Below are 23,281 nucleotides of genomic sequence, written 5' to 3'. Positions count from 1 at the left end.
GATATACACGGAGGTGCATATCCCCGTCACCTTCTCGGAGCTATTGATCATTATAAATGGTTTACCAGTAGACTGTTGCTGTAACTAACTTGTTTACGGCTGCTTGTTTACGTACCCTGAGCTTGCCGGTGCCGGCAATCAACCAAATGGCGTTTGAAGCCAGCACACCGTAACAACTCGACATCGGCAGTCAAATCAAAACCTGCCCGCCATTCCACACAACTCAACATCCCAAGTCTCCGCCACAGACCACACATCACATTCGATAGCAACATCAGCCGCCCGGCAGCCGGCTGACCATCCCAGCTACCGTCGTGGCGAACCGCTGCTTGATTAGGCGGCGCGCGTGCCCGGCCGGCCGCTCGCGCGCCGGCGGCGGCGGGGCGCGCGCCGAGTCTCGGCCGCCGACGTCGACGGGGCGGCCGTCGTGAGCCGCGCCAAATCCAGGCCGTCGCCGGCGGCAGAGCGGCCGCTAACAAGGCACTCGCGCCAGGGCTCGGGTTCCCGAGGGATGCCCGACGTGACATGCGCGCGGGGTCGCGATAAGGCGCCGATCGTTACGCGGCGGGAGGTCGGGCGCTCGGCGTGACGAGCGCGGCGCACACGTCACGAGACGGGGCGGCGGCCGAGGACGCGGGCGTCACGGCCTGGCACGGTGCGGATGCGGCGAGCAAGGCCTGGCGAGCGCCGACCCGGATCCTGCCACTGAAGGGTTGCGTTTCTCGAGCCCGCCGTCCAAGCTCCTGACGCTAGCCTCCTGACGGCGTCCGCTGGTCACTTGCAGTGCTGCGGATCACCCAGGCCCCCGTGCCGGCCAGATATTCACTGACCATGGGGATCCTGAAGAGACTGAATGGGTTGGGGGAGGGATGGACTCGCTGCTTACTCTATAAGCAGGCGAATGGGAGAACCTGGCCGATCCCATTATGCGCGCCCAGCCTTCCTGCCGATCCCAGCCAGCATGGCACGGCCAGCCCGCCAGGGGCCGCCAACAGCGGTGCAGATCAGCCTGCCTGGGGGCCGCCAACAGCGGTGCAGACCAGCCTGCCAGGGGAGCTACCGACAGCAGTGCAGACCAGTTTGCCAGGGGAGTTACCGACAGCGGTGCAGACCAGCCTGTCAGGGGAGCCACCGACAGCGATGCAGACCAGCCTGCCAGGGGAGCCGCCGACAGCGGCGCAGACGGAGCAGCCGGGCGCAGCGCTAGGTGGTGTTCGGCCCGTATCTATCGGACAAACGTGACGTCCCATTGGAGGTACAGCATGCCCGTGAAGTGCAGTGGCTCCTCTCAACCACGCGATAAAATGCCAATGGAACGCCAGGTGGACCGCATTTTTACTGGAGCTCTGCATCCTGATGAGGCGTGTTTAGAGGCCATTGTGCAGCGACCGCGAAAGGTCAGCTCCGTGTGGCGAAGCCTCCGCGGCTTCGCGACGGCGTTTTTGGCTGGCGTTCGATCGACCCAGCCACCCTGGCCGGCAGCATCGGCGTATTCGGCGATCGACACGACACTTTCTAGGTCAACTGCCCACCAGCAGTGCGCATCTGATGGCGCCGTCCGTGCCGCATGCCCTGGATGGCGCGTGACTTGTCATTTCCTGACGTGTCGACACATTGATTGCATGGAGCTCCGGGCACGATATTAGCATAAGCTCCGGCGCAGGCGGGATGAAATGCACGACATTCAAGAGGCGAACTCCAAATTCAATCAGCTGTGACCACCCGCTGGCATTTAATGTGATTAATGTCCAGACCAATGAATACGTGCCCGACTGGAAATGGGAGATGTCGCCTTCACTGCCGCAAACTTATTCAGTTGTCTATTACATTGAAATAGTGCCTTAACAAATGCTACGCTCGGGCAATTCTGGTGCAATCATGCTGTGATGTTGGCCTCAAATTATCCGGAATGACGGGCCCGGCACTCACAGGCACGTGCAGCGTTCAAAATGTGTTTGCTGCCGTTGCGCAATCATAGACGATTGCCAGAAGAGTAAATAAAGCCCGCCAGCTGAAAGCACTCTGGCCTCAAAAGGTACCGTTGACAATCTGTGAGATGAATGGGAGGGATGCCAGACTGGCATTGCTGGCTCTGTTTTAATGATGCTCAAATTGTGATATGATGTGGTTTATTTCACGGTGTTTAACAATTTATTTTCCGGGCAACTGGCTCTTTCCGATTCCCCTGTTAATCGAATTGTGTTATATCCGTTGGTGCGTGTCAATCCTTGTCCTTCTCTGGTGGTGATTTACTGGTCAAAGCAGAAAGTTAACATTGCATTATTTCTAACATGGACAGCTCACAAGGCACAAGAACAGGAACAAAGTCGGCGTGGAGTTCACAACGGTTCACGCTTTGCAAGTTCCCGAGTTGTTTTGGAGTTGGCGTCTATTGGCGTGTGTCCTGAGAAGTTGCTCGGGTGCTTGCATATGCAACACCTTTCATCTTTATTTACCTGCCAAAAAATTGATGGTACGTAAGGTTGAAGCGGTCTTGTCCCATGCATGTTAAAGCATTCAAACTTTCCTTCAGTTATGAGTGACATCTAAATTGCACTTTGAGTGAAAGGTGAAAATGCTATTGGCAGGCCGATCAGGCTTGCAAAGCCTCCACTCGCTGTTTCTGATGGCCTTTTAAATTATACATTCTGATAGCTGTCCCATATTGGAAAAGCCTCTTGTAAGACATAGTTTGTGATGTGCTGATGTCTCAGAAACCGAACCCGTGACAAATACATGCTCGCTTACTCCTCTGTAGTAGCCAGGCTAATGAACCGCGATGTCATTACCCAATTGTCATAAGGCACCGCCTGGCGCATCAGCCGGCCGGCGCCACCCCAGGACGTCCGGAGCCGGGCCAGCGCTGATGCGGGCGTCAGGACAGCGTCCGCTGCCCGGCGCTGCGGGAGGGGCGTGTCCGGTGGCGCCTGTGTCAGCAGTGATCATCTGGCGTTCGCCGCAGGTCGCTTGGCACCGGCGCCGCCCTGGGCGCCGTCGCTGGAATCGATGCTGCCCCGCCAGCCGGGTCTTTTAACAGCAGTGGGAGGTGTCTTCTCCAGACTTCTCTTCGGTTTTCTTTCGCCGAGGGCGGCCGCTGGCGATCTCAGGCCTTTCCTCAAGTCCGGCGGATCCGACGCTGGGCCGGAGATAAGAGACCTGCACTCCAGGGACGTCGTGGTCGTTCCCGGCTGGTTTGGCGCTGTGTAGATACGGTGCTCCACCAACTGGCTGCACTTCAGAGATAAGGCTAAAGGTCAGGTCACGGCAGGTTAGAGTAATTGCGCTCTTTGGTTCAGTGTAGGCCAGGACAAGAAGTAGTGGATAACTCGGGTCATATCAGGACATGTCAAGCCAGCTAGCTCAAGCTTATGCATTCCCCTTCAAACCGATATCAAGAAATCCAGGGCACGCCAACGCAGACCAAGCAAGCCCTGAGGGGCTAGATCAGAGCGGATCAGGTCAGGTCAGCCGCTGACCCGGCCCGGCCGGGAGGGCTCTATTGATCAGACGCCACCTTCTCCGCGCCGCCGCGATGCCAGCAACAAGTCGGCGGCGGCGGCGGCGCGGCGCGGCGGTGGCGGCGCGCGCGGCGCCCGTCTTCGCCGACCGCCGCCGCCGCCGCCGCCACCAGTCCGTGCCGCTCCGTCCTGGCGTGAACGTGTGTTGTGAGTGCGGAGCCGCGCAGCGCAGCCTCGCGTGGGCAGCGGGCGGCCTGGCCGTTCAGGGTGGGAATGTATGCGGAGGCGTGCGCTGTGTCTCCTCCTCCTCCCCCCCCCCCCATCCTGTCCACGGCTCGATCCGTGTTTCGCCTGGTGGAAGCTTAGCTCACCGGCTCGGCAGTCGACAACCTGTTGATCGGAGTCGGGGAGTCGGACAGGGGCCTGCTTTCGAAAGTGCCCCTCAAGGTGTGAGCGGCCGGAGCGGAGGCCTGGCACAGATGCTGCCAGCAGATCACGCAGGGCGACTGGCATTGTTTTCGGTGCGAGGCCTGGACGGTTTGGGGAAAGTGGCGATGACTGCCTTTGGATTGTACGCAGGGCACGACAGCCGAACTTTTGGTTGCATGTCGGAGAACTTGCATGCCCGGAGATGATTCACTGGCTTTGGCTTATCGGCACTTCTGATTCATCATGCAAACGTACTTCCGGTAGTTGTCTTGGAAGTGCTGGGAGTTGGGTTGCTGAGCTGGGAAGAGCTGCTGAGAGAAAAACCCCTCCACCTGGTGGTGCATCCCCAGTGTCCTGTGAACCGAGCAGTAGCGTGTGGCTTCCCCGGTATCTTTGTCGTAGGAGTTCCACGAAAGTCGATGCGACTTCTTTATTCATGCCTTTTAGTGCCCTAGAACCAGTCGGTGGCGTAAATTATGTAGTTGTTCTTTTGCATCGCTTTGATAAAAGGAATATCGGAATGTCAATGATCATGATTTAGTTGATATCCCACACAGTTGGGGGAGCTGTGGAGTAGCTTAAAGTAATGCCATCTTCGAAGGCTTGCCGACGCGATTGAGGTAACTGCGTACTCATTGCACATGCTCTTGTTGGGGATGGGAATCTAGTATAGAAATGCTCTCAAGTGACGGAAATCTCATGAGGTATTCTGGAGACTAAGTTTCCGAAATTCTGACCATATCTCATTTTGGACACTTTAATTGGGTGCCCTGGTATACTAACCAATTAGCGCATTCTCCGAATCGTCATGACGTGTTTAGTATAACGCCCATCAGATGCAGCCTGAATCCCACGCCGTTCTCGCCGGCGCCGCGTCTCCAGCCATCTTGCGTCCCAGCCGCCGGGGGCGCCCGTGTGACCTGGTGCTGTTTCGCCGCACGCCCTGTCGTGCAGGCTCGGCATGACCGTGCTGCGTGCGGCGCCAGATCGCTTGATGTCCTTGGTGGCCGCCGCGCGCTCCAGGGGCGGCCGGCGCCGCGCCGACCGCTGGGGTCGCGCCAGGAAGCTGCCGCCGTCGCGGCCGCCGCGTCACCGGCGGCGTGTTTTTTCTGAGCTCCGCTGGCGCTGGGCGACGGCCGGTAAACAGACGACGTCATGACGGCGGCGGCCGCGGCATGCGCGCCGCTGGCGAGGCGGCTTGGACTTGCCGTTTGGCCGTGCCGCCGGTCGGTTCAGGTCAGGTCAGGTCAGGTCAGGTCAGGTTCCAGCTCCCGCGCAGGCCTGGGTCGATCGCCGGCAATGAAAGCCGGCGCAGGCTCAACGTATGTCCTCCAGCGGTTGTCGGTGAATGCGCTCGCTGCACCGCCGGGAGACCGACACCCCGGCACCCCGCTGATGTAGGCGGCGTGTTTACCGCGGCGCCAGTGCACCGGGCGTGCGTTACAATACGTGTACGCACCCTGCGGGGTATTATTCCTCGCATTACTGCGACGGGCGCGCTGCAGCGTGGAGGCCCTGGAGACGCGGCTTATTTCCACGGGCGTCCCGACGGGACAGAAAGCCGGCCGTCCTGCGCCGCACAATGCGCTGTTTTTGCCAGCGCTCCTCGCCGAGCGGGCAGGTCCGCGCCCTTTCTCTTCTGCCATGGCCGGCGGTCGGCAACGGCGCCGTCTGCCGACCGGACGCTGCAGGCCCGGCTCCGGCCGCGGCGTCAGCGTGGGCCGGACTCGGTCCACCGCCGGCGGCGCTGTCAGGGGCGCTGCTCCGCACCAGTTGATACACCCGGCGCGGATAACGGACGTGTTTAGGCGCGCTAATAACTGGCCGCGAACGAGTTTATGACCCCTCTGACAGATACGGCGACCGGGCGGCTCCAAGCGCGCGGCCCGGCCGGGGACTTGACCTTTAGCAGGCCGCGTATCGACCGGGGCGCCGTGTGAGCGCCCTGCCCCGGCCGGCCCGGCGCCGTCGCCGCCCGCTCTCCCCCGCTCCATGTCAATACAGAGTACATCGGCGGCCGTGTTGGCCGCCGGTCCCAGATGTTCACCGGTGAATACCAATTAATCGGCCGGCCGCGGCGCGTCCCGCCTCGGCGCCCGGTGCCCGGCCCCGGAGCCCGGCCCCGGTGCCCGGCCCTGGCCCCGGCCCCGGAGCCCGGCCCCGGTGCTCGGTGCCCGGTGCCCGGCCCCGGCCGGCGCGTCGCCACCAGCTGGCGTTTGATGAGCGCGTGCAGTGTCAACGTGCGCTGGCCGCCGCGCCGCCGGGGGTTCGCCGCCGGATTGATGTGCCGTTGATGAGAGGTGGCGCCGGGCTGCGGCGTCGAGGCACGCACAGGTCGGAGCTGAGGGCAGCGGGCTGGTTTGTTGACGGCGGCTCTATTCGGTGCCGTCTGCGCAGCAACGCTGGCGATCAGCGTCCTCTGTCTGCCTGGCCGACGGTGCCCTGGTCGTAGTGATCTCGTCCTGCACATATTGGTCGTTAAACGCAGCAGGAAGGCAGAAAACGTCATTTGAAGCCGCGGAAGTCTGCGGCAGGGAATTGCTCGCTGTTTTGCTGGTCGCTCTACCCACGTGTGGCGACAGCAGTGTGAGACGAAAAAGTGGGATTAAGCATGTTGCATTACAGTATTTGGCGCAGAATAGCCCGTGAACAAACGTGTGCATGTGTGCACAGATGCTGTTAAACACACGCATACACGCACACACACACAGACACAGACACAGACATAGACACAGACTCAGACACAGACACAGACACAGACACAGACACAGACACAGACACAGACACAGACACAGACACGGACACGCACACACACACACACACACACACACACACACACACACACGCACACACACACACACACACACACACACACACACACACACACACACACACACACACACACACACACACACACACACACACACACACACACACACACACACACACACACACACACACACACACACACACACACACATATATATATATATATATATATATATATATATATATATATATGTATATAGATAGATATATATATATATATATATATATATATATATATATATATGTATATATATATGTATGTATGTATGTATGTATACTTATTTTGCCAATAGAGCATCACCCAAGCCACTTCTGACATATGATTCTCCAGAAAAATATTCCAAGATTGCTGTAGGTGCGGCAAAGGTGACTTGTCATCATTTTACATTACCGTGCCTGGAACGATTTAAAAACAAGACACAACGCTCCGCGCATTTAAAAAATTTCTCTACACGGTTACACGAACTGCAAAGAGAGTTACGACCTGAAGTCGCAATGAATAAATGAAATAAAATTCACGTGATAACTGGCACGCACGCATGCTCCTTCGACCTTTGCCAAGGGTCACGGTATGCCTGCTGGCTACTATGGCCATACTTCCGTGTCGATAAGACCTGCTCACGTCACTTGCGTGTGCGTTAAGTTCTGGAGTGCGGATTGCATGGCTCCTTCATCACGTGCGTCATATCACAGACGCCTCGCTTGGTGCCGGAAATAATTTGTGGCGGACACTGACAGCCGGCCAGAGGGCGGGTCGGCTCTCCTGGAAAATTGTGACCTTTGAGATTTCTCGCCGGAGTACTTCTTCCCACTGAATGTGCTGATAATAACTTGCTTGCGACGTTGCGTTCACAGGTCTGTCGATGCCGTTAATGTAACTGTTATGTAGCGCCAGGACGTCGTTTAACCAGCACCTCCCGGTATACTGAAGGTCGTCAACTCAACAGGAGAACTTTGTTTTCATAGTGTCGTAAAGACATTGGATCTGGGTGTATTATTTCGATGGTGTGCTTTTTTTTGGGGGGGGGGCAGATTCCTGCCGTCTCAGCAGCTGAGACGCGATGTATTTGCCTACTTTGCTGGTCAGGTCATTTTGACTTTGAAGCTTCTGTCGTCCGGTGTTCATTCGCAGCACGAATATCGAAGCAATGCTAGCTGTCTCTGGCGCAATGTCCAGCTAAAAAATTAATCACTCTTAACTTTGCGCAAATTTTCCTTCAGCCCTGGGAGTGGGGGATGTTGTGTGTTTGATCTGTTGCTAAAGACGACACAGCTTTCACAGACCGAACCCGATAACGTGTGCATTAATATCAATCTAGTCTATATGTATGCAGTTTGGCAACATGTTCCTCGTTTCAATTTCAGGGGCCGCCCAATTACTGGCTGTTGCATGCTAGTCTCTGCTGCTTGAGCAATGGTCCTCGTAGGAAAGATGAAGCGTGCCTTCTTCCTAGAAGTTCTCTTCCTGGGTTTCACACCGGGTAACAAGGAGTTATAAACTACTCCCGTCACGCGCCCTCGCCAGCGACTCAGTAGTGGCGCGAGGCGCGGCGTCGTGCCTCTCACTCGTTTTCATCTGGCGCGGGCCCGGCGGCTGGCCGCGGGTCTCGGCATACCACTCAACTGGGAGTGAATCTCATTCCTGACCACTGAACCACGTGCATTCCGCTCGCTTTGCTAGCGAGAAGCCGGACAGGCTAGGATGACTCGGGAAAATATCAACTCAGGGTAATGTAATGAACACAGTTTTACAGGTGTGCTTTTAATTGCTGCCGAGGATTGTGTTCAGTTTTGTTGCGACCTGAGAAGGCCTATTAATCACGTTTTCGACTCGCTTGATCCATCTTGTCAGTCTTAAGGAGCTCCTTGACACAAACCTTCATTAACTGTATCTTGCACTTATGTTTATCATTGTGTTTATATTATATATATGAAACTCAATTAAAACGTGTTATATATATAACACGTTTTAATTGAGTTTCATATAAATGCAACTTATTGGAAGCCCATCCAAAGGAGGCTTTTATCCGAGATTGGATGGAAAATTGATGGATTGATTCTTTGGAGACCAGCGTCCAACTGCAGTATCCGATCGGCCAGAGCGCCCGGCACACAGTGTCACCGGGCCTCCCGGGCGGCCATCTTGTGCTGACGTGCGCCGCCTAACTGTCCAGCACTATTTCGGGGCCGGGGAGCCGATATTCTGCCCGATAAAAGCTGGGCACTGTCGCCCGCCGTCGAGATGTGAGCTGCCGGCGGGACGGCGGCCGCCGCTCAATCTCTCGCCAGCCGCTGCCGGCGGCGGATAACGCGCCGGAAGCGATGCCCAGCCGAGAGATATAGCACTAAGTCCGGAGCGAAAGGCCGCCCGCGGGCCGCTTCCTGAAAGAGGAACGGGGAGATGAGACTTGAGCGATCGGGTGGACGGCCAGGTAGATGCGGTGATTTTCTTTTCTGCCCGGAGCGCACAGTCCCGCCTTCAGGCGGGTGTGGCGAGCGGTATTGGTGATTCTCATGCAGAAGGTGCCTCGCAGTATTGATGTGTCCGGTTGATGGACTACTGTTGCAGCATCTTTATGTAATGTTGCCTACGGCAAAGACTGGTTGGATTTTATGCGTGTTCAAAATACACAACTTAGGAGGGTATGTTGTGAAGATTTGCGTTGGCTGAACCGTTTTTCTGGGGTAGATCAAGTCATTGTCTGGTTTGCTACCGACTGGGTGGGTGACCACGTCACATGAATGGTACATCATTTCGGTGGACGCGCGGCTAGTTCTGATTAGGTGATTAAATGTTAATTAATACCCCAAGCCCAATAGCAGGGGCCACCCGCCTGGTACTCGCTGCGAGTGAGGGATTTGAGCTGGATCAGAGAGCACAGCGCTGAATGTTGCTGCCACCAGCATGTATGCCAAATATTGACGGGGTTAATGCATTAACGACATACCATTTCCATTACCAATATGCTTGTGACCATTTTCGAAGTAGTCACGTTGACAACTTGATGACCTTTGTTGAGCATGCGAATAAACATGCTGACGTCGCAGGTGGCGTACTCGGTCCACAGATTCGCGTGATAAAACACTATATATGCAATCGCAAAGGTATCCTCCCTGAAACATGTCCATATTTGCTATGCAGTGATTTACCAATGAAATGACACCGCCAGCGGACATCTTTCCGCCACCGGGCTGCATCGGGTGTCTCCCATCCCCTCCCCCCCCCCCCCCCGCTGTCATCCTATTCCGGGAGCCTCGGCCCACGCGGCCCACTCGCTGCAGCAGGCACTGCGCCTGAGCACCGCCTCCCGCCAGGCACAGCCCTGGAGATACCCCGGAGATACAGCGCAACGAGGGTCCTCCCCCACAGCTGGTGGTGATTCCCACGTTCGGAGAGAGCGCCGCTCGCGCCGTCCGGCCGCGGGCCCCGCCGCGCGCGCGCTCGCGCTCCATCGCGCCGCAACCCACGCCGACGCGTCGTCGCCGACAGCGCCCAGGTGCCGGCGGCAGCGGCGGCCGTCGGCGCGGCTCGATGTGGCTGCAGCGCGCCGCGGCACCGGCGCCGCCATGCTCACCGTCATGGCGCTGCTGTGGCGGGCTGTAGCGGGGATGGCGCAGCCGGCCGGAGAGCTGCGGCCGCCGCTGGGCGCGCGCGCCTCGCGCCGCCACACGGCCGAGGGCGTCATCGGCGACCGGCTGACCATCCGGCGCCTGCAGAAGCGCGCCTGGAAGCGGCGCAGCGGCGACGCCGGGTACCCGTTCGGCCACCGCAAGCACAACAAGGAAGTCAGGTCAGGCGCCTGGGCTGGGCGAGGCTCGCGCTAGCCGCCAAGGTCTGCGGAAGGTCAGGCGCCAAGTCAGGTCAGGCGCCTGGGCTGGGTGAGGCTCGCGCGCTGGCCGCTAAGGTCTGCGGAACAGGCACCGGTCTCGGAGCAGACCTCTGACGGTTTGTTAGGTCGGCGAAGGAAGTTGTGGACGGGTGATGAGCACATGGGAGCAAAAGGGCTCAGCGGGTAGCCAGAATCAGGCGGGAGTCCGCTGATAAGGAGCGAAATCGTGGCAGCAGCGCCGGGCACTGATATTGGTCCGCGGTTGTCTGTTGCCTGTTTCGTCGATACGGCGTTATACCGTTGCCCTTCGGAACTAGCAACGAGATAAATGTTCCAGCCGGGAGACTGGCGCCGGTCGTGACGCGCGTGTCTCAGGCAGCCAGGCGGGAGGATCTCTGCTTCCGAAAGGTCTTGATTGAGGGTGCCGGTGTGACGCAGAGGTTTGAGTGCGCATTCAGGCGAAGCCGATCGGTGCCAGCGCCGCCTTGGTAACTGGCGTCATTCGACCGTCACCTGGTCACGGAGGTGCGCCACTGTTCGGACACGGCTTTGGCAGCTGAAGTGAAAACTGCCGTGTCAGCTGCCAACTGACTGTCGTAAAATCGCGACTCAGCCTATTCGTCGGGTTGTTTTGAATAACTCGGCACGTGCGACTGACTTGAGCACGCCGAAAGCTTAAACGCGGTGATATATCGATTGAAGCCAGCCCATGGCGTGCCATTGTGCCGTTATGACTTACTCCCAACCAACATTAAGCTTCAACAGACTGACACTGATTTCACAGGTAATTGCCGCCGTCCTCCTCCTCCAAATCGACAGCACGTGCGTCCGACTCCATTTATCCGGTGACCACTCCCTCGCTTTACGTCATTGACATGTGGGAAGCTCACTCGCCGCTGGCGGACGCCGGAGCGTCGGCCCTGGCCACGCCCCGCGCTGCCGCTCCGTCCTCCAGAGCTGCGGCGAACGACGCCGGTACCCCGGTCCAGCGCGGCCGCTGCTCGCCGGTAACAAGGCGCCCGGGGCTGGATTTGTGCCGATAGCGGCGCTTGTCTCCGTTCGGCCAGCGCCGCTCATTACGGCTCGCCTGTCCTGCGCCACTCGGTCGTCTGACAAATTGCCGGGCAACCTTCGCGGAACACGGTGCAGGCGGGTTGGGCCCGTCCCGCTCCCCTCCCCGTCCCCTTCCCCGCCCTGCCGCCCCGTGGCCAGGTGGGGCGCCTCCCTCCCGGCAGAGGAAGCGGCGACCATGGCTCCCACGCATCGATCGGGTCGCTGAGGCGATGCAGCGCGGCGGAGGATTTGAAGGCTGATTTGCATGTCGTGTACGCGCCATGCGGGTTCATGCTCTATGGTTTTTTACGCGCATGTTTGCTTCTTTAAGTATATCCTTGTTTCCCCGTCTTTACCGTATGGCTTTTTAATGTGATTTCTATTATTTTCATTAACGTTGTGCTACCTTGTGATATGAAGCCACCTTTGAATGCAGCACGCCTCGGCGTAAATAGAAATATGGAGCCCAAAATCTGCATTGTCAAAGAGCACAACTTAGTTTGGCAAATGTCGGCTAAAGCTGTTTATTTTGTTTTTAGTACCTTACGGACAGCCACCAAGAACGCAAGCCATTCCGAGTTCGTTAACTTCGTGTTTGTTTGTTTCGTGTTTCACAACGTTTCATATTTGAAGACATTGAAGCAGGCGTCAGATATGATGAAACAAACACATAAAACTATTACCATGCTTTTGAAGTGAAAAAGACTGATCTAGACAGCACAATTATCTTTCAAATTAATATGCTCCTCGATGCATCATGGTTTGATTATGCTATGTACCTTGCACAGCACTGACTGACAGTCAGTCGACTGTCGTTATATCTGGAATTACGCCCACGAACGCCGGATATGACCGCCTCGACAATCTTTTCTTTCGGCCTGGATCGCCGCGTGGCATATGGAATGGCGGCATTTGAGTGACGTTATTATGAGGCCATGAATGCCAGGGTACTTTGAAATTCTATCCCCGATATGCCTTTCCCCATTTTCACGGGCGTGTAGTCAGAAACTGGAGGGGCTTGGGTCTTAAAGAGGGTAGGATTATGAACAGAATCAAAAGGTCTTCAAGACAGTTTTTCAGCTAAAACCTTCATATAAACGTAGAACATTCTCTTAAAAGTTGCCGGTCATCGTCAGGCCTTCTCCTACCAAAGTCATGTAAGAGGGGCTTTTCAATGCTGTGGTATGACAGTTTGGATGAGCTCCGATAAGTGATAGGCTTCATTCGCTGAATTTTTGGCTTGTTTCACATGGCAATAACACTTGCGTCTATGGTCATCTCGCTCGTCACACGCCTGAAAACATTTGCCACTTGTTTACAAAGCGCTTAACTGCACTTGATGATGAGCATAAACAAGGCACGGCGATAAGCAATCAACATCTGAAGCCTAACCAAGCACCTCCAATAAAGCTAAGGCTCTCATAACATTGTTTATAAACATTCGCGGTGCCCGGACTACAGAGGCTGCCGAATAACTGCGGGATTAGCTGCAGCTCCGGTCTCGAAGCACCGGCCGGCGCATTGATCTGAAATCCTGCCGTTGTTTAGTGCTGAGGCTGGGCTGGGTTTCACTTGTTATTGTTTCGAGTGCGTTGCCTTTAAAGCTCCGAAACATGGCTGAGGTCTCACCCAAACATGCAGGGGGCGCAACCTTAGGCTTGCGATGTGGTGGGAACGCGTTTGCTTTCGTCTGGCGCAGTCGAGCCGAATGCCGAATTGTATGTTGTGTGTCCTGAGTATTATTTCAACAATTATTGTCCTTTTCTTTGAAAAGACAACGTTAAGGGCATTTTTAGTGGTTACTCGTCAGTACTCGTGGTTACTGCGGAGTGGTTTTGTCGCCAGTACAATATGCAGACTGTCATATTATGCCGCCTTTTTTGCTCACCGGCTAATCCATATGTGCCACCATTCATCACTCGACCGTGTCATCCCAAGGGACAAAACTTTGTGCCTCGAAGTATGTGATGCATTTCACGCGGATTACCGGTTTTTGAATTCCAGGAGTTTCCGCAGTTAAATTCCTTGTGACGAACCGCCATTGGCTAGATTATGTTGGGAATATTTTAAGGGTATGTTAAGAAAGGATGGTTAGTAAAGGTCTCCGGGACCGAGTGTGTGAAACGGCATAAAATTTGCACCAAAAAAACCTGAGAGAACCTTTCGGCACCTATTTACAAGAACATTTTCGTCGTTGAACTCGTTAGGACGTTGATAAAATCAGCTGGTATTACCGGGCCTTTATAAAATAGCCGGACACCAAATAATGGCACGTAAATATACGCTCTTTACCAGAGCTGTGGTGGAATGATGACGAGAGCATGGCCTGAAGCTTATGTCTTTTGCAGCTCAATAAACGTACCCGCGTCTTTAGGTGTATGGTGTGTTTCTGCACCCAGTGTTGGTTTGTCCTTATATCCACTATTCTATACATACCTTTGATCTCGGTTCTTGGCCGCCACTTCCTTCGCCTCCATCCCCTAGTCAATCTCTGGCTTTGGGCACGCAATCTAAACATCGATGGCCTCGGCATTCCTGGCATCCGACTGGCTTCCAGACCTAATGTAGCGTCCAATACCCACCGGACCTATATCCCTCGCCTGTGACGTAGGCATGCCGTCGTCATAGAAACGTAACACAAACCTTGTACAGGTAGCAGGCTGACTGCGCGCGCGTATCGCGCGGCTGCCTTCAGGCGTTACTGTATTCCTGTGTGCCTCACGCGCAGGGCCCGCGCACACCCCAGGATGAGAGGCAAAGTATCACGGGTCGGCAACCGGAACTGGATCAATGCCGAGAGCGCTTGAGCGACAGCGAGGGTGGTTCGGCATTGCCCGGACGTCGGCACCGCTTCGCCGAAGAGTCCCTCAGAATCCGGCCGACTGTCGCGGAGTCCCTCAGAATCCGGCCGACTGCCGCGGAGTCCCTCAGAATCCGGCCCGACTGCCGCGGAGTCCCTCAGAATCCGGCCGACTGCCGCGGAGGTCCCTCAGAATCCGGTCGACTGCTGCAGAGTCCCTCAGAATCTGGCCGATCGCCGCGGAGTCCCTCAGAATCCGGCCGATTGCTGAGCCCACTCCCAGGCGTGGTTCCCGGTGGAGCTCTGCGGCTCGTGTTGGCTTTGCGATTTCAAGCTGGCTTAGTTTCTTTTGCGCTTAGTTGCCAGTGTTTGCGACTTCTGGCATTGACACAGGCATGCGACAAGTCACACGGTTCAAGTATAATTCTCAAATCGTTTTCACGAGATTATAGTCAATATTCTTACATGACTGATAAGTACCTACTACTTATTTGTATTCTTCCTGTTCGTGGCTTTAATGATTCGCTTATGATTATATCGTTAGATGTTAATATTGTAATCGTGTAGGGTTGAGTTAACGGGAGCCCGTCGCTGCCTCGTCCCGCGAGTTGGCTCGGAGCGACCAAAGCAGGCTTCTGATTGGATGAAACCCAACCGTCACGCGAATGCGTGGCGGTTGGGTTCGTATGATTGGTGGGGCCGGGTGAGCTCAGTGCGACGTGACCTAGGCCGGGGTCAGCCCGCACAGAGATCGGGGCCGGGAGATGGTGTCAGGTCAGGAGACAGGAATGTGGCTCTTCGGTAAAAAGTGGCATGTGAGCTTCGAGTATTCGCAAACCCAGTTTGTAATATTAGCTGAGGCTTAGGATGTATATATATATATATATATATATATATATATATATATATATATATATATATTTCCTGCCAGTCGGCCGGCCTCTATGTGCAGGATGGCGGACTGGTGCACCACCGTAAACGCCTAAGTATTGGTCCTCGGAAGGGCCCAGCCGGCGCGGCTCCACCAGGGTAAAATTGCAGGCGCTTTCTGACTGCGTGCCCGACAGGTCGGCCGATGTTATTGGCGCCGGCACCGGGTGGTCTCACCGTTGGCTAGCCATTCCGCCGTGTCATCAATCTTGTGCCAGCTGGTGACCGGCAGACTGCGACCGGCGTCGTGTGTCTTATGACCTGTCGGCCGTAGACTGTGACCTGTGATCTTTGACCCGGGACCCGTAACCCGTGACCCATGACCCATAACACATGGCCCATAACCCGAGACCCTAGGCTCGTGACCCATGGTCCGTGACCCGTGGCCCGTAACCCGTGACCCATGACCTGTGACCCGTCACACATGCCACATGACCGATGACCCCTGACCCGCGGACCCGCGCTGCGCTGCTAACTAGAGCCGTCTCGTTTCAGTTTCGACGTTGAAAATGGCGGCGTCCAGGGGCGCGCGGACGGCTCGCCCTCCACCGGCCTGGTGCTCCAAAGCCTGCCACAGCGCCGGGAGTCGTTCATCTACAAGTCCGACTCAGACTTCGAGATGTCGCCCAAGACAATGTCGCGCAACTCGAGTATCGCTAGCGACGGGTGAGTACGGTGCGACTTCCGATCGGTGATCTTCGCGTTCACGGGCGGACGGCTCCACTTCGAGGTGGTCCCCCTGGGAGGCGTTGCTCCAGGCCCTCATTACCCGAACTTTGAAGCCTTAAGTGGATTGCATGGGGACCGATGTGGGGGTTGCGTCCGGGAAACTCTGTACGGCCATGGCAGCTTGAGCCAATGTTTCCAGCTCACTCTACTGGTAAGTTGGTAATCGTAACTTGCGGTCATGGGCCAGATGAAACTTGTTGGGGCTGATATACTGGACTTTGGTTGAGTGGGAAAGTTGGGCGGTCGGCCATCCCGCGTGAAACATCCTGAAATGTTGGAGAGGATGGAAAATCGTGGCAGCCAATGGTGCTCTAAGCCCGATATTGATTTTACGTGCCACGGGGTGCGATATTGATCAGGTAAGTGTGCGTGTGCATTATTGACTATTAATTTCTTATGGGCTCAGTCCTAAATGCACTTACGGGGAGTAACTTAGCCAGATGGCTGCTACCATCGCTCTGAAATTATGCATCGCCAGGTGCCAGCAGATCCAGCACCGAGAGCGAACACCAGAGTAAAACGGAGTGCACTGATGACGATTATGTCTGTGGATAGATCCAGTGCCATTTGATTCCGACTATGATTGCATTCATTACATTAATGCCATCGGGTATCTGTAGTACAGCCCAGGGATTGCATAGTTCACTGAATAAAGCCTCTGTGCACTTTGCACGACACATTTAGCTGATTGCTGATGAGGCGCGACCCCATTCCGAGCGCGACATACTCCGCGTGATTGCTGGTGATCCGTCCGTGTCGCTTTAACAAGTGACGGCTCGGTGATATTTCCGCAGTTTGGACTTCGTTTACAAGTGTGATGGGACTCCCGTGTCGGCGCGAAGTTCGGGCCGAGTCCAAGCTCCGCTCTAAGTCCAAATGACGTTTGTTCCGGTATTGGTCGGCGCGGTCGTCTCGGCGATGGACGTTTGAGATGTGGGTCCATAAACCCCCGCTTTCGTCCTGGCCTGGAGGGCATTCGCCGCCCTGCGCCATAAGTTTTTAAATGCGACATCCATGCTTTCCTTTTGCTCGCGTCATGTCGCGTAGGAGGTTTTACCTCCGGACGTGAACGGCCGCCGCCTCAGGCTCTGGGTTTAACCTGGACGTCAAGCAGCCTGAGCGGTAGATCACCCAGCCGACGACTACATCAAGCTGGTGATCTGACCGCCCAGATCGTCTTCAGCGATTTGATCCCTGTTGATTGCGACGTCCGGTCCGGTGCCCGGTCGCCATGGCGCCCCGGCATCGTCGTCCGCCAGGTGACGGACGGCCCGCTCAATAGCGGCTGGTCGGCCCGCCGCGCAAGACGCTTGATGATGCACGCTTCCTCATAGCAGGGCCGACTCCAAATCCCGAGGACTTTAGTAAAGTAGTGCTTGGATGCGTGCGCCACCTGTAGGCGGGCGTAGCCAGCGCTCTCATCTGCTGGCGACTCTCTGAGGACCGGCTGGCGATGAGCCGGCGCTCGGAAGCTGGGCGCCACTGCCAGATGTTCGGAAGCTGGGCGCCACTGCCAGATGTTCGGGAGCTGGGCGCCACTGCCAGATGTTCGGGAGCTGGGCGCCACTGCCAGATGTCTACGCCGCTCTCGCTCGGTGGAGTGGGCCGCTCTCGGACGCGACCCGTTCGCTCCGCCCAACGTCGCCCCGAGCGGCTCGCTTAAGCCGGCTTTCCGCCCACCGCTCAGCCGATTCTCGGCGTCTCGGAGGCCCCGCGGGAACGGATGGTGCCATATCACGGGGATTGACTTCTCCAAGTGCGCCACATCTTGGAGATAGCCGAGCGCCGCCCGCCGGGCGCAGCGCGCTGGCCCATCCAGACGCCACGGACAGCCGCCGCCGTCGTCAGCGGCCCAGCGCAGCCCGCGTCCCCAAAGTCATGATGATAATGCTGTTTACTTAACTAGGCGTGGGGCATTTGGGTGTCATGGTTCATTCTTATCTGCCTGTCAACCTGATATTGTTGTGCCACCATTAGGCGCACATATATAGCAACCAACAGCTCGCTTCCTTTATCAGTTGGGAGGACCGTTCAAGTTTTTGTCTAGTTTATTGGACAGTCATCAGCAAGTTGTATTTCCTGCGTCAGATACAGTCACGGATAGTTAAAACAACGACATCGATTTAAAAGACCCGCGGACTAGCCCCGTAATACACGTCACCACGACATGCGGTGACACGTCGTCGTGTAACCTCAGCTGGTCAGGCCTGGCGGCTGCGGCCGTCCCCACCGGCGTTGCACCCACCTGGAGCTCCTGCGTGCCGCTCTCGCCGGACGGCCACGCGCTTCTATCGGCGGCAGCAGAGGTCGCGTCGGCCGGCTCCCGGCGCTCCCTGGAGCAAACGCTGACGTCGGCGGCCCGGTCGGTGCCGTCAGCTTCGACGTTGGCGCTGGCCGCCGGGCAATCGAACGGCGGCGTTGACGACCGTTGCACAGCCGGCGCCGCTTAGCCGCCTCCCCCCCCCCCCCCCTCTCCAGTCAGCGGCCGGTGAAGCCCCTCGGTTTCGATAGTCTGGGTCCGGCTCAGCCAGGCTCGTTGGTCCGCCTCCGTATGGCTCGCCTCGGCTTGCCCGGGCTGGGTCGGGCTCAGCCAGGCTCGTTGGTCCGCCTCCGCAGGGCTCGCCTCGGCTTGCTCGGGCTGTTATGGCTCAGTTATGGCTCAGTTGTGATCGTAGGTCGGCCTGGACCCGGCTCGACGTGGCTGCTCGACTCGGCTCGGCTCGGCTAAACGACGACGAGGCAAACAGACCACTTGGTATCGCCTGGTGATATCTGGCGCAAGGGTTGAAGGGGTTTTTTCATCTTGGCTCTCTGTGGTACTCTGGATAGTTTCCAGGAACCATTCGCCGCTTTTCATTCGTGCTTCCACAGCGCAAAGCACACAGAATAGCTCATCTCCCGGCGTCAGCAAGCAGCGTAAAGCACAGAGAGTAGCTCATCTCCCGGCGCCAGCTAGCAGCGTAAAGCGCACAGAGCAGCTTATTTCCTGGCGCCAGCAGGCAGCGTAAATCACACAGAGTAGCTCATCTCTCGGCGTCAGCAAGGCGGCCATACCATGAGCAGCAGCGGCATGCTTTAATGGTCGTGATAAATCACATGCGGTCTCCGCGGAGTTGGTTAGGCTATTGTCCGCGTCAGCCGAGTCTCAAACTGCCGCTGATCACCTGTTGACGTCGGTGCCGCAGGCTAATCCACCCTCGACGAATCAGATGCCCTCCCCCGCTTGTATTGCTCAAATGCTCTAAGCCGCCGGCGCCCCGGTCCCGAGAGATGTGCTGAGCACCTAGCAGGTGGTGCGTGGCAGCTCAGCCCTCTCGATGCAGTGATCCGACCTTGTTTTGCTCGTGGCAGTGGGCGGTAAGTGACGTCTCTGTGTACTCCAATCGGAATTTCGTTTCCACGACAGAAATTACTCAAGCAAAAGGATGTTCGCAGGTAAGACAGCAGTAATAGCCTTGTTTCTCGCCGAGAAACCAGGAGAATGGAGCGGCAGGACCACGAACGTAAAAGTGATGGGCAGGCGATGCGGACGGTTCTGATGCTCTCTTGATTCCAGTGAACGTCTCAGTCTCACTCTCTCAGTCTCAGTTCCAGTGGGCGATGGTGCTCCTGGTTTTTCTACTAGAGATAAGGCCATTATTACTGCCTTATCTGTATGCGTAATGTTCCTCGCAAATGCACTGAGCAGCTCGCGTAAAAGGATTTTTCTTGGTAAGCCTTGCCTTAGGCTCTCGGAGCCGGTCATTTCAGCCTAGTACTGGGTTGAGCCTGTCTGAAGCAGACAAGTGCTTCAAAGCGATGTTTGTCCAATGGATTGAGAGCGCGGCACTCGCGCGAGGTGACAGCGACAAAGCCTAGAGAGAGTGAGCGAGGAAGATGCTGTCCCAAACATGCCTACCTGTTCATCAGTCGCCATTCCAGCAGTCAACGTAATGCAGCGGAGCATGTTGCCTTATACTGGACACCCGTATGCGGATGATATCCGCGCTTAGCAAGGCTCTCGATCACAACTGCGCTCCAGCAACTCTCGAAGGGGGTTATTTTTCCTCTGCATTAAGGTTTAATACTACTCCCTCCACGGCGTTAGTAAGATTGGCATGTTATCTCGCGGGAGAACACTGGGTTCCTACAGCGACGCAGCGCTCCAGTGCTGCCACTCTGACTGTCCCAGTGGGTAGTGCTGCTCCTCCGTCAGTTCCAGCGAGCGGCGCCTCTCCGCTGTCAGTTCTAGTGCGCGACGCTGCTGCTCTGTCGGTTTCTGTGAGCGGTGCTGCTTCTCTGGCGGTGCCAGTGAGTTCGGCGGCCCGCTCAGCTGAGCCCGTTGCTGTCAGTTCCTGCGAGCAGCGCCGCTCCTCTGACAGTTCTAGTGCGCGATACTGCTCCTCTGCCGGTCCCTGTGAGTGGTGCTGCTTCTCTGACGGTGCCAGTGAGCTCGGCGGCCGCTCAGCTGGGCCCGGACGCTCGTGCTGCTGCCGTGCCTGCGAGCCGGCCGGTCCGCCTGGCGCGGACACGCCGCCGCCGCCGGCAGTCCGACCATTGGTATGCTGCGTGGGGCGGCGCCATGAAAACTGGACCCGCCAGCCGGGCCCGCCTCATAAACCCTCTACGCTTCGGCTACCGTTCCGCCGTTGACGGCTCCCAGAGGAAGCTCAGCGCCGGTAGACGATGAGTGTTAGAGTCCTAACCTGCTCTTCCTCGCAGACGACGTTAAATCGCGTCGGTTATGGGTGTGGTCGGCGGAGGAGATCGTTCTCAGCCGATGTCGTCCGGAAAATCATTTTTGAGCACCCTGATAAGATCCCCGGCTCTGAGGTATCGACCGGGTCGTTTCCGCTGTGGATCGCGGCGAAATGGTCCGAGCGTAATTCGCAATCGACGATAGCGTAAGCCACCGGTGGCAGCGTAATCGCACGGATCTGGCCTTGAAGCGCAAGTTTTAAGCTTGCGGGTTGATAGCATCGAGTCTCACTGTAGACGAGGCCTGATATCCCTAGACGCTGGTAGTTGCGCAGGAGGCACTCCTTGTCAGGTCGTCTCTGCCTAGAGAGCCCCACGGCGTGCTCCCGGATTGTGTCGGCCTGGTGTGGCAGGCTGGCAGCAGCGGTAGGTGTTTGCAGCGTGGACAGTGGGGTTTGTTTGCACGCGTGAGCGCCGGTTTTGCCGCCTGTAAAAGTTTTTGCTGAGCCGGGTGGACTCCAGCTACTGGCAGATATGCGCTGTTTTTGCTGTAGTCGATCATACGTGGGAACTTAGATGGTGGTATTTAAGTTAGTGTGCTACGCGTCATTTGAAAGGTTTGCGATCATGCGCAGTATTAAGCAAACCGGACATTCAGTTAAGCTGATGCATATGCACGGGTTCTGGTATTGTGCTTAGCTGATGCATATGCACGGGTTCTGGTATTGTGCTGATACGAGAGCCTCGGTTGAACATCTGAGGCGTTGGTCCTGCTCCTATAGGCTGTGAAGCAGCCAATCAGCTGACTTGTAAAAACAACCAGCTGCATGGTTGTCATTTGCCTTGTAAAGGCTATCGAATACTCGTGCTGCAGCTCCAGGCCAGCTGGCCTACTTATTCAGTTTAAGAAGCAGCCAGTTGCCTTCATGGGTGAAGCTCACTGGACTGACTTTTCACCAGAGGCGCGGGCACACTTGGTTTATCATTAGCAATACGCGCGCGCAAGGATCTTCTAGCCGCAACGTACACGAAACAGCGGAACCAGACTGGTACTCCCGCCACTCAGACCACACTCAGATTGAACGATCTTTCTCCCGCAACTGACCTGTCGTCTGGCTGAGTGCAGGAACGCACTGTTTTTTAGCAGCGCTCGCGTGACCCAGTTTGTGCTATTTCGCCACGCAGGCGTGTCGACACCACCGGCGGCCAGGGAGGGCGAATGACTAAACGATGGCGCTCAATCTGACGCTGGGGTCGTCACGGCGCTTAAGCTGTGTCAGGGCCCGTGCCATGTACGGACAAGCAGCGCCGGAGGATCGCGCCAGGACGCGGCCCGAGAAAGGTCACTGATCACGTGATCACGGCCCGCGAAGAGGCGCATACGGGGATGGTGATACGCTAGGCTCCTGACCCAGCTTCGCACGGGCGCCTCTGCATTAGTGGTGATTCTTTAAAACGCAGCGTGAGACGGTTTCACGGTCTGGGGTATGCGGCAAGTCCACCCGGCCTCGCCTGAATTTGCACAGAATCGCAACTATGCCCTGTCATTTAAGGACATGGACTAGGTCCATCGCAATGTCGACCACGTTTTTATTTATTTTCCGTGGGCGGGGGAGGAACATTGGACGTGACGACATACATAATGACGGTTTATTTGGCAACAAAACGTGGGTTATAAAAAGTTCATATTTGCGTACAGCACACGGGGGAAATGACGCTTTGGTGTGAAGTTAGATAAAAATCAAACCGGATAATGACAAAAAGAATAGATACTCAGATCTGAGTTTCCCCAGATTCGTGTACCACTTCATGCCAGCCAACGAACATTCTTGCATGCGGAAACAATTCGTGTCAGGTTCCTTTTCAACGGAAATCTGATCCGGAGAAAGGGTGGGCACTCTGATCATTTCCATCTTGTTTTGGCTCGCACTGAATGAGATCATTTCCGTCTTGTTATACTCGTGCTGGATGGGGCAAAAACATTTTCCGTTCCACCAGCTCTGCAGTGAGAACGTTATGAAGATTGCTAATGTACTGGCTAGTTTGCTCCGATGCGCGATAAACTGGCGATGCAGAGCTGCGTGGCTGATGATGTGCGAACTGTTTTGTTGCTTGCTTTTATTGCGCTATCTCTTCAGGCAACATCTAGGGCGTAAGTGGTTTTCCAAGTGCTCATTAAATTGTGCGGCTGGTGTGTTTGGACAGAGGCCGTTGAGCTGTGGAAGGGCGCGTTTGTGAAAGCAACGCTTTTTGCAATACGTTACAATACAGTGTAGTGGGAATCCGGCTCTGGTTTTGGTATTTGAAGTCCGCGGGCCCTTGAATGAAGCTGTCAGGGCGCAGCTCCTCGTAGCCTCAGGGCATATCCAGCCGGAGGCAACACAAGAACGCGGCGGACTCACCGCGGGTGCAGTGACGTAGCAGCGGACGGCTGCCAGCCACGGGTCGGAGGAACCCCGCGCCGGCGGGAGACTCAGAGACAGGGCCACCGACCCGAGCTGCAGGGGAGGCCTCGTCCTGCTCCCAGTGGAGCTCCCGGCGGAGGA

At 56.4% G+C, this 23,281-nt stretch overlaps 1 protein-coding gene across 3 annotated transcripts in view; it reads left to right on the top strand.

Annotated features, from left to right (window-relative positions):
* The window catches only part of LOC119110214 (cAMP-specific 3',5'-cyclic phosphodiesterase), a 63,690-nt gene extending 46,852 nt beyond the window's left edge, over positions 1-16,838 (top strand). For 2 of the 3 annotated variants that reach the window (XM_037233949.1, XM_037233950.1), the window contains exon 2: positions 15,825-16,838. In XM_037233949.1, the coding sequence (XP_037089844.1) occupies positions 15,825-15,999 (175 nt within the window). In that variant the 3' untranslated portion in view covers positions 16,000-16,838. Of the gene's footprint in view, positions 1-10,390; positions 10,508-15,824 lie in introns of those variants that run through there. The other variant, XR_005095458.1, reaches the window with a different exon arrangement.
* The last annotated feature ends 6,443 nt before the right edge of the window (positions 16,839-23,281 follow it).

This window comes from Pollicipes pollicipes, unplaced genomic scaffold, assembly GCF_011947565.3.
Source record: "Pollicipes pollicipes isolate AB1234 unplaced genomic scaffold, Ppol_2.1 Scaffold_7231;HRSCAF=8579_pilon_pilon_pilon, whole genome shotgun sequence".
Taxonomy (NCBI): Eukaryota; Metazoa; Arthropoda; class Thecostraca; order Pollicipedomorpha; family Pollicipedidae; genus Pollicipes; species Pollicipes pollicipes.
Note: the sequence above shows the minus strand (reverse complement) of the source record. Positions and strands in the feature narration are given on the sequence as shown.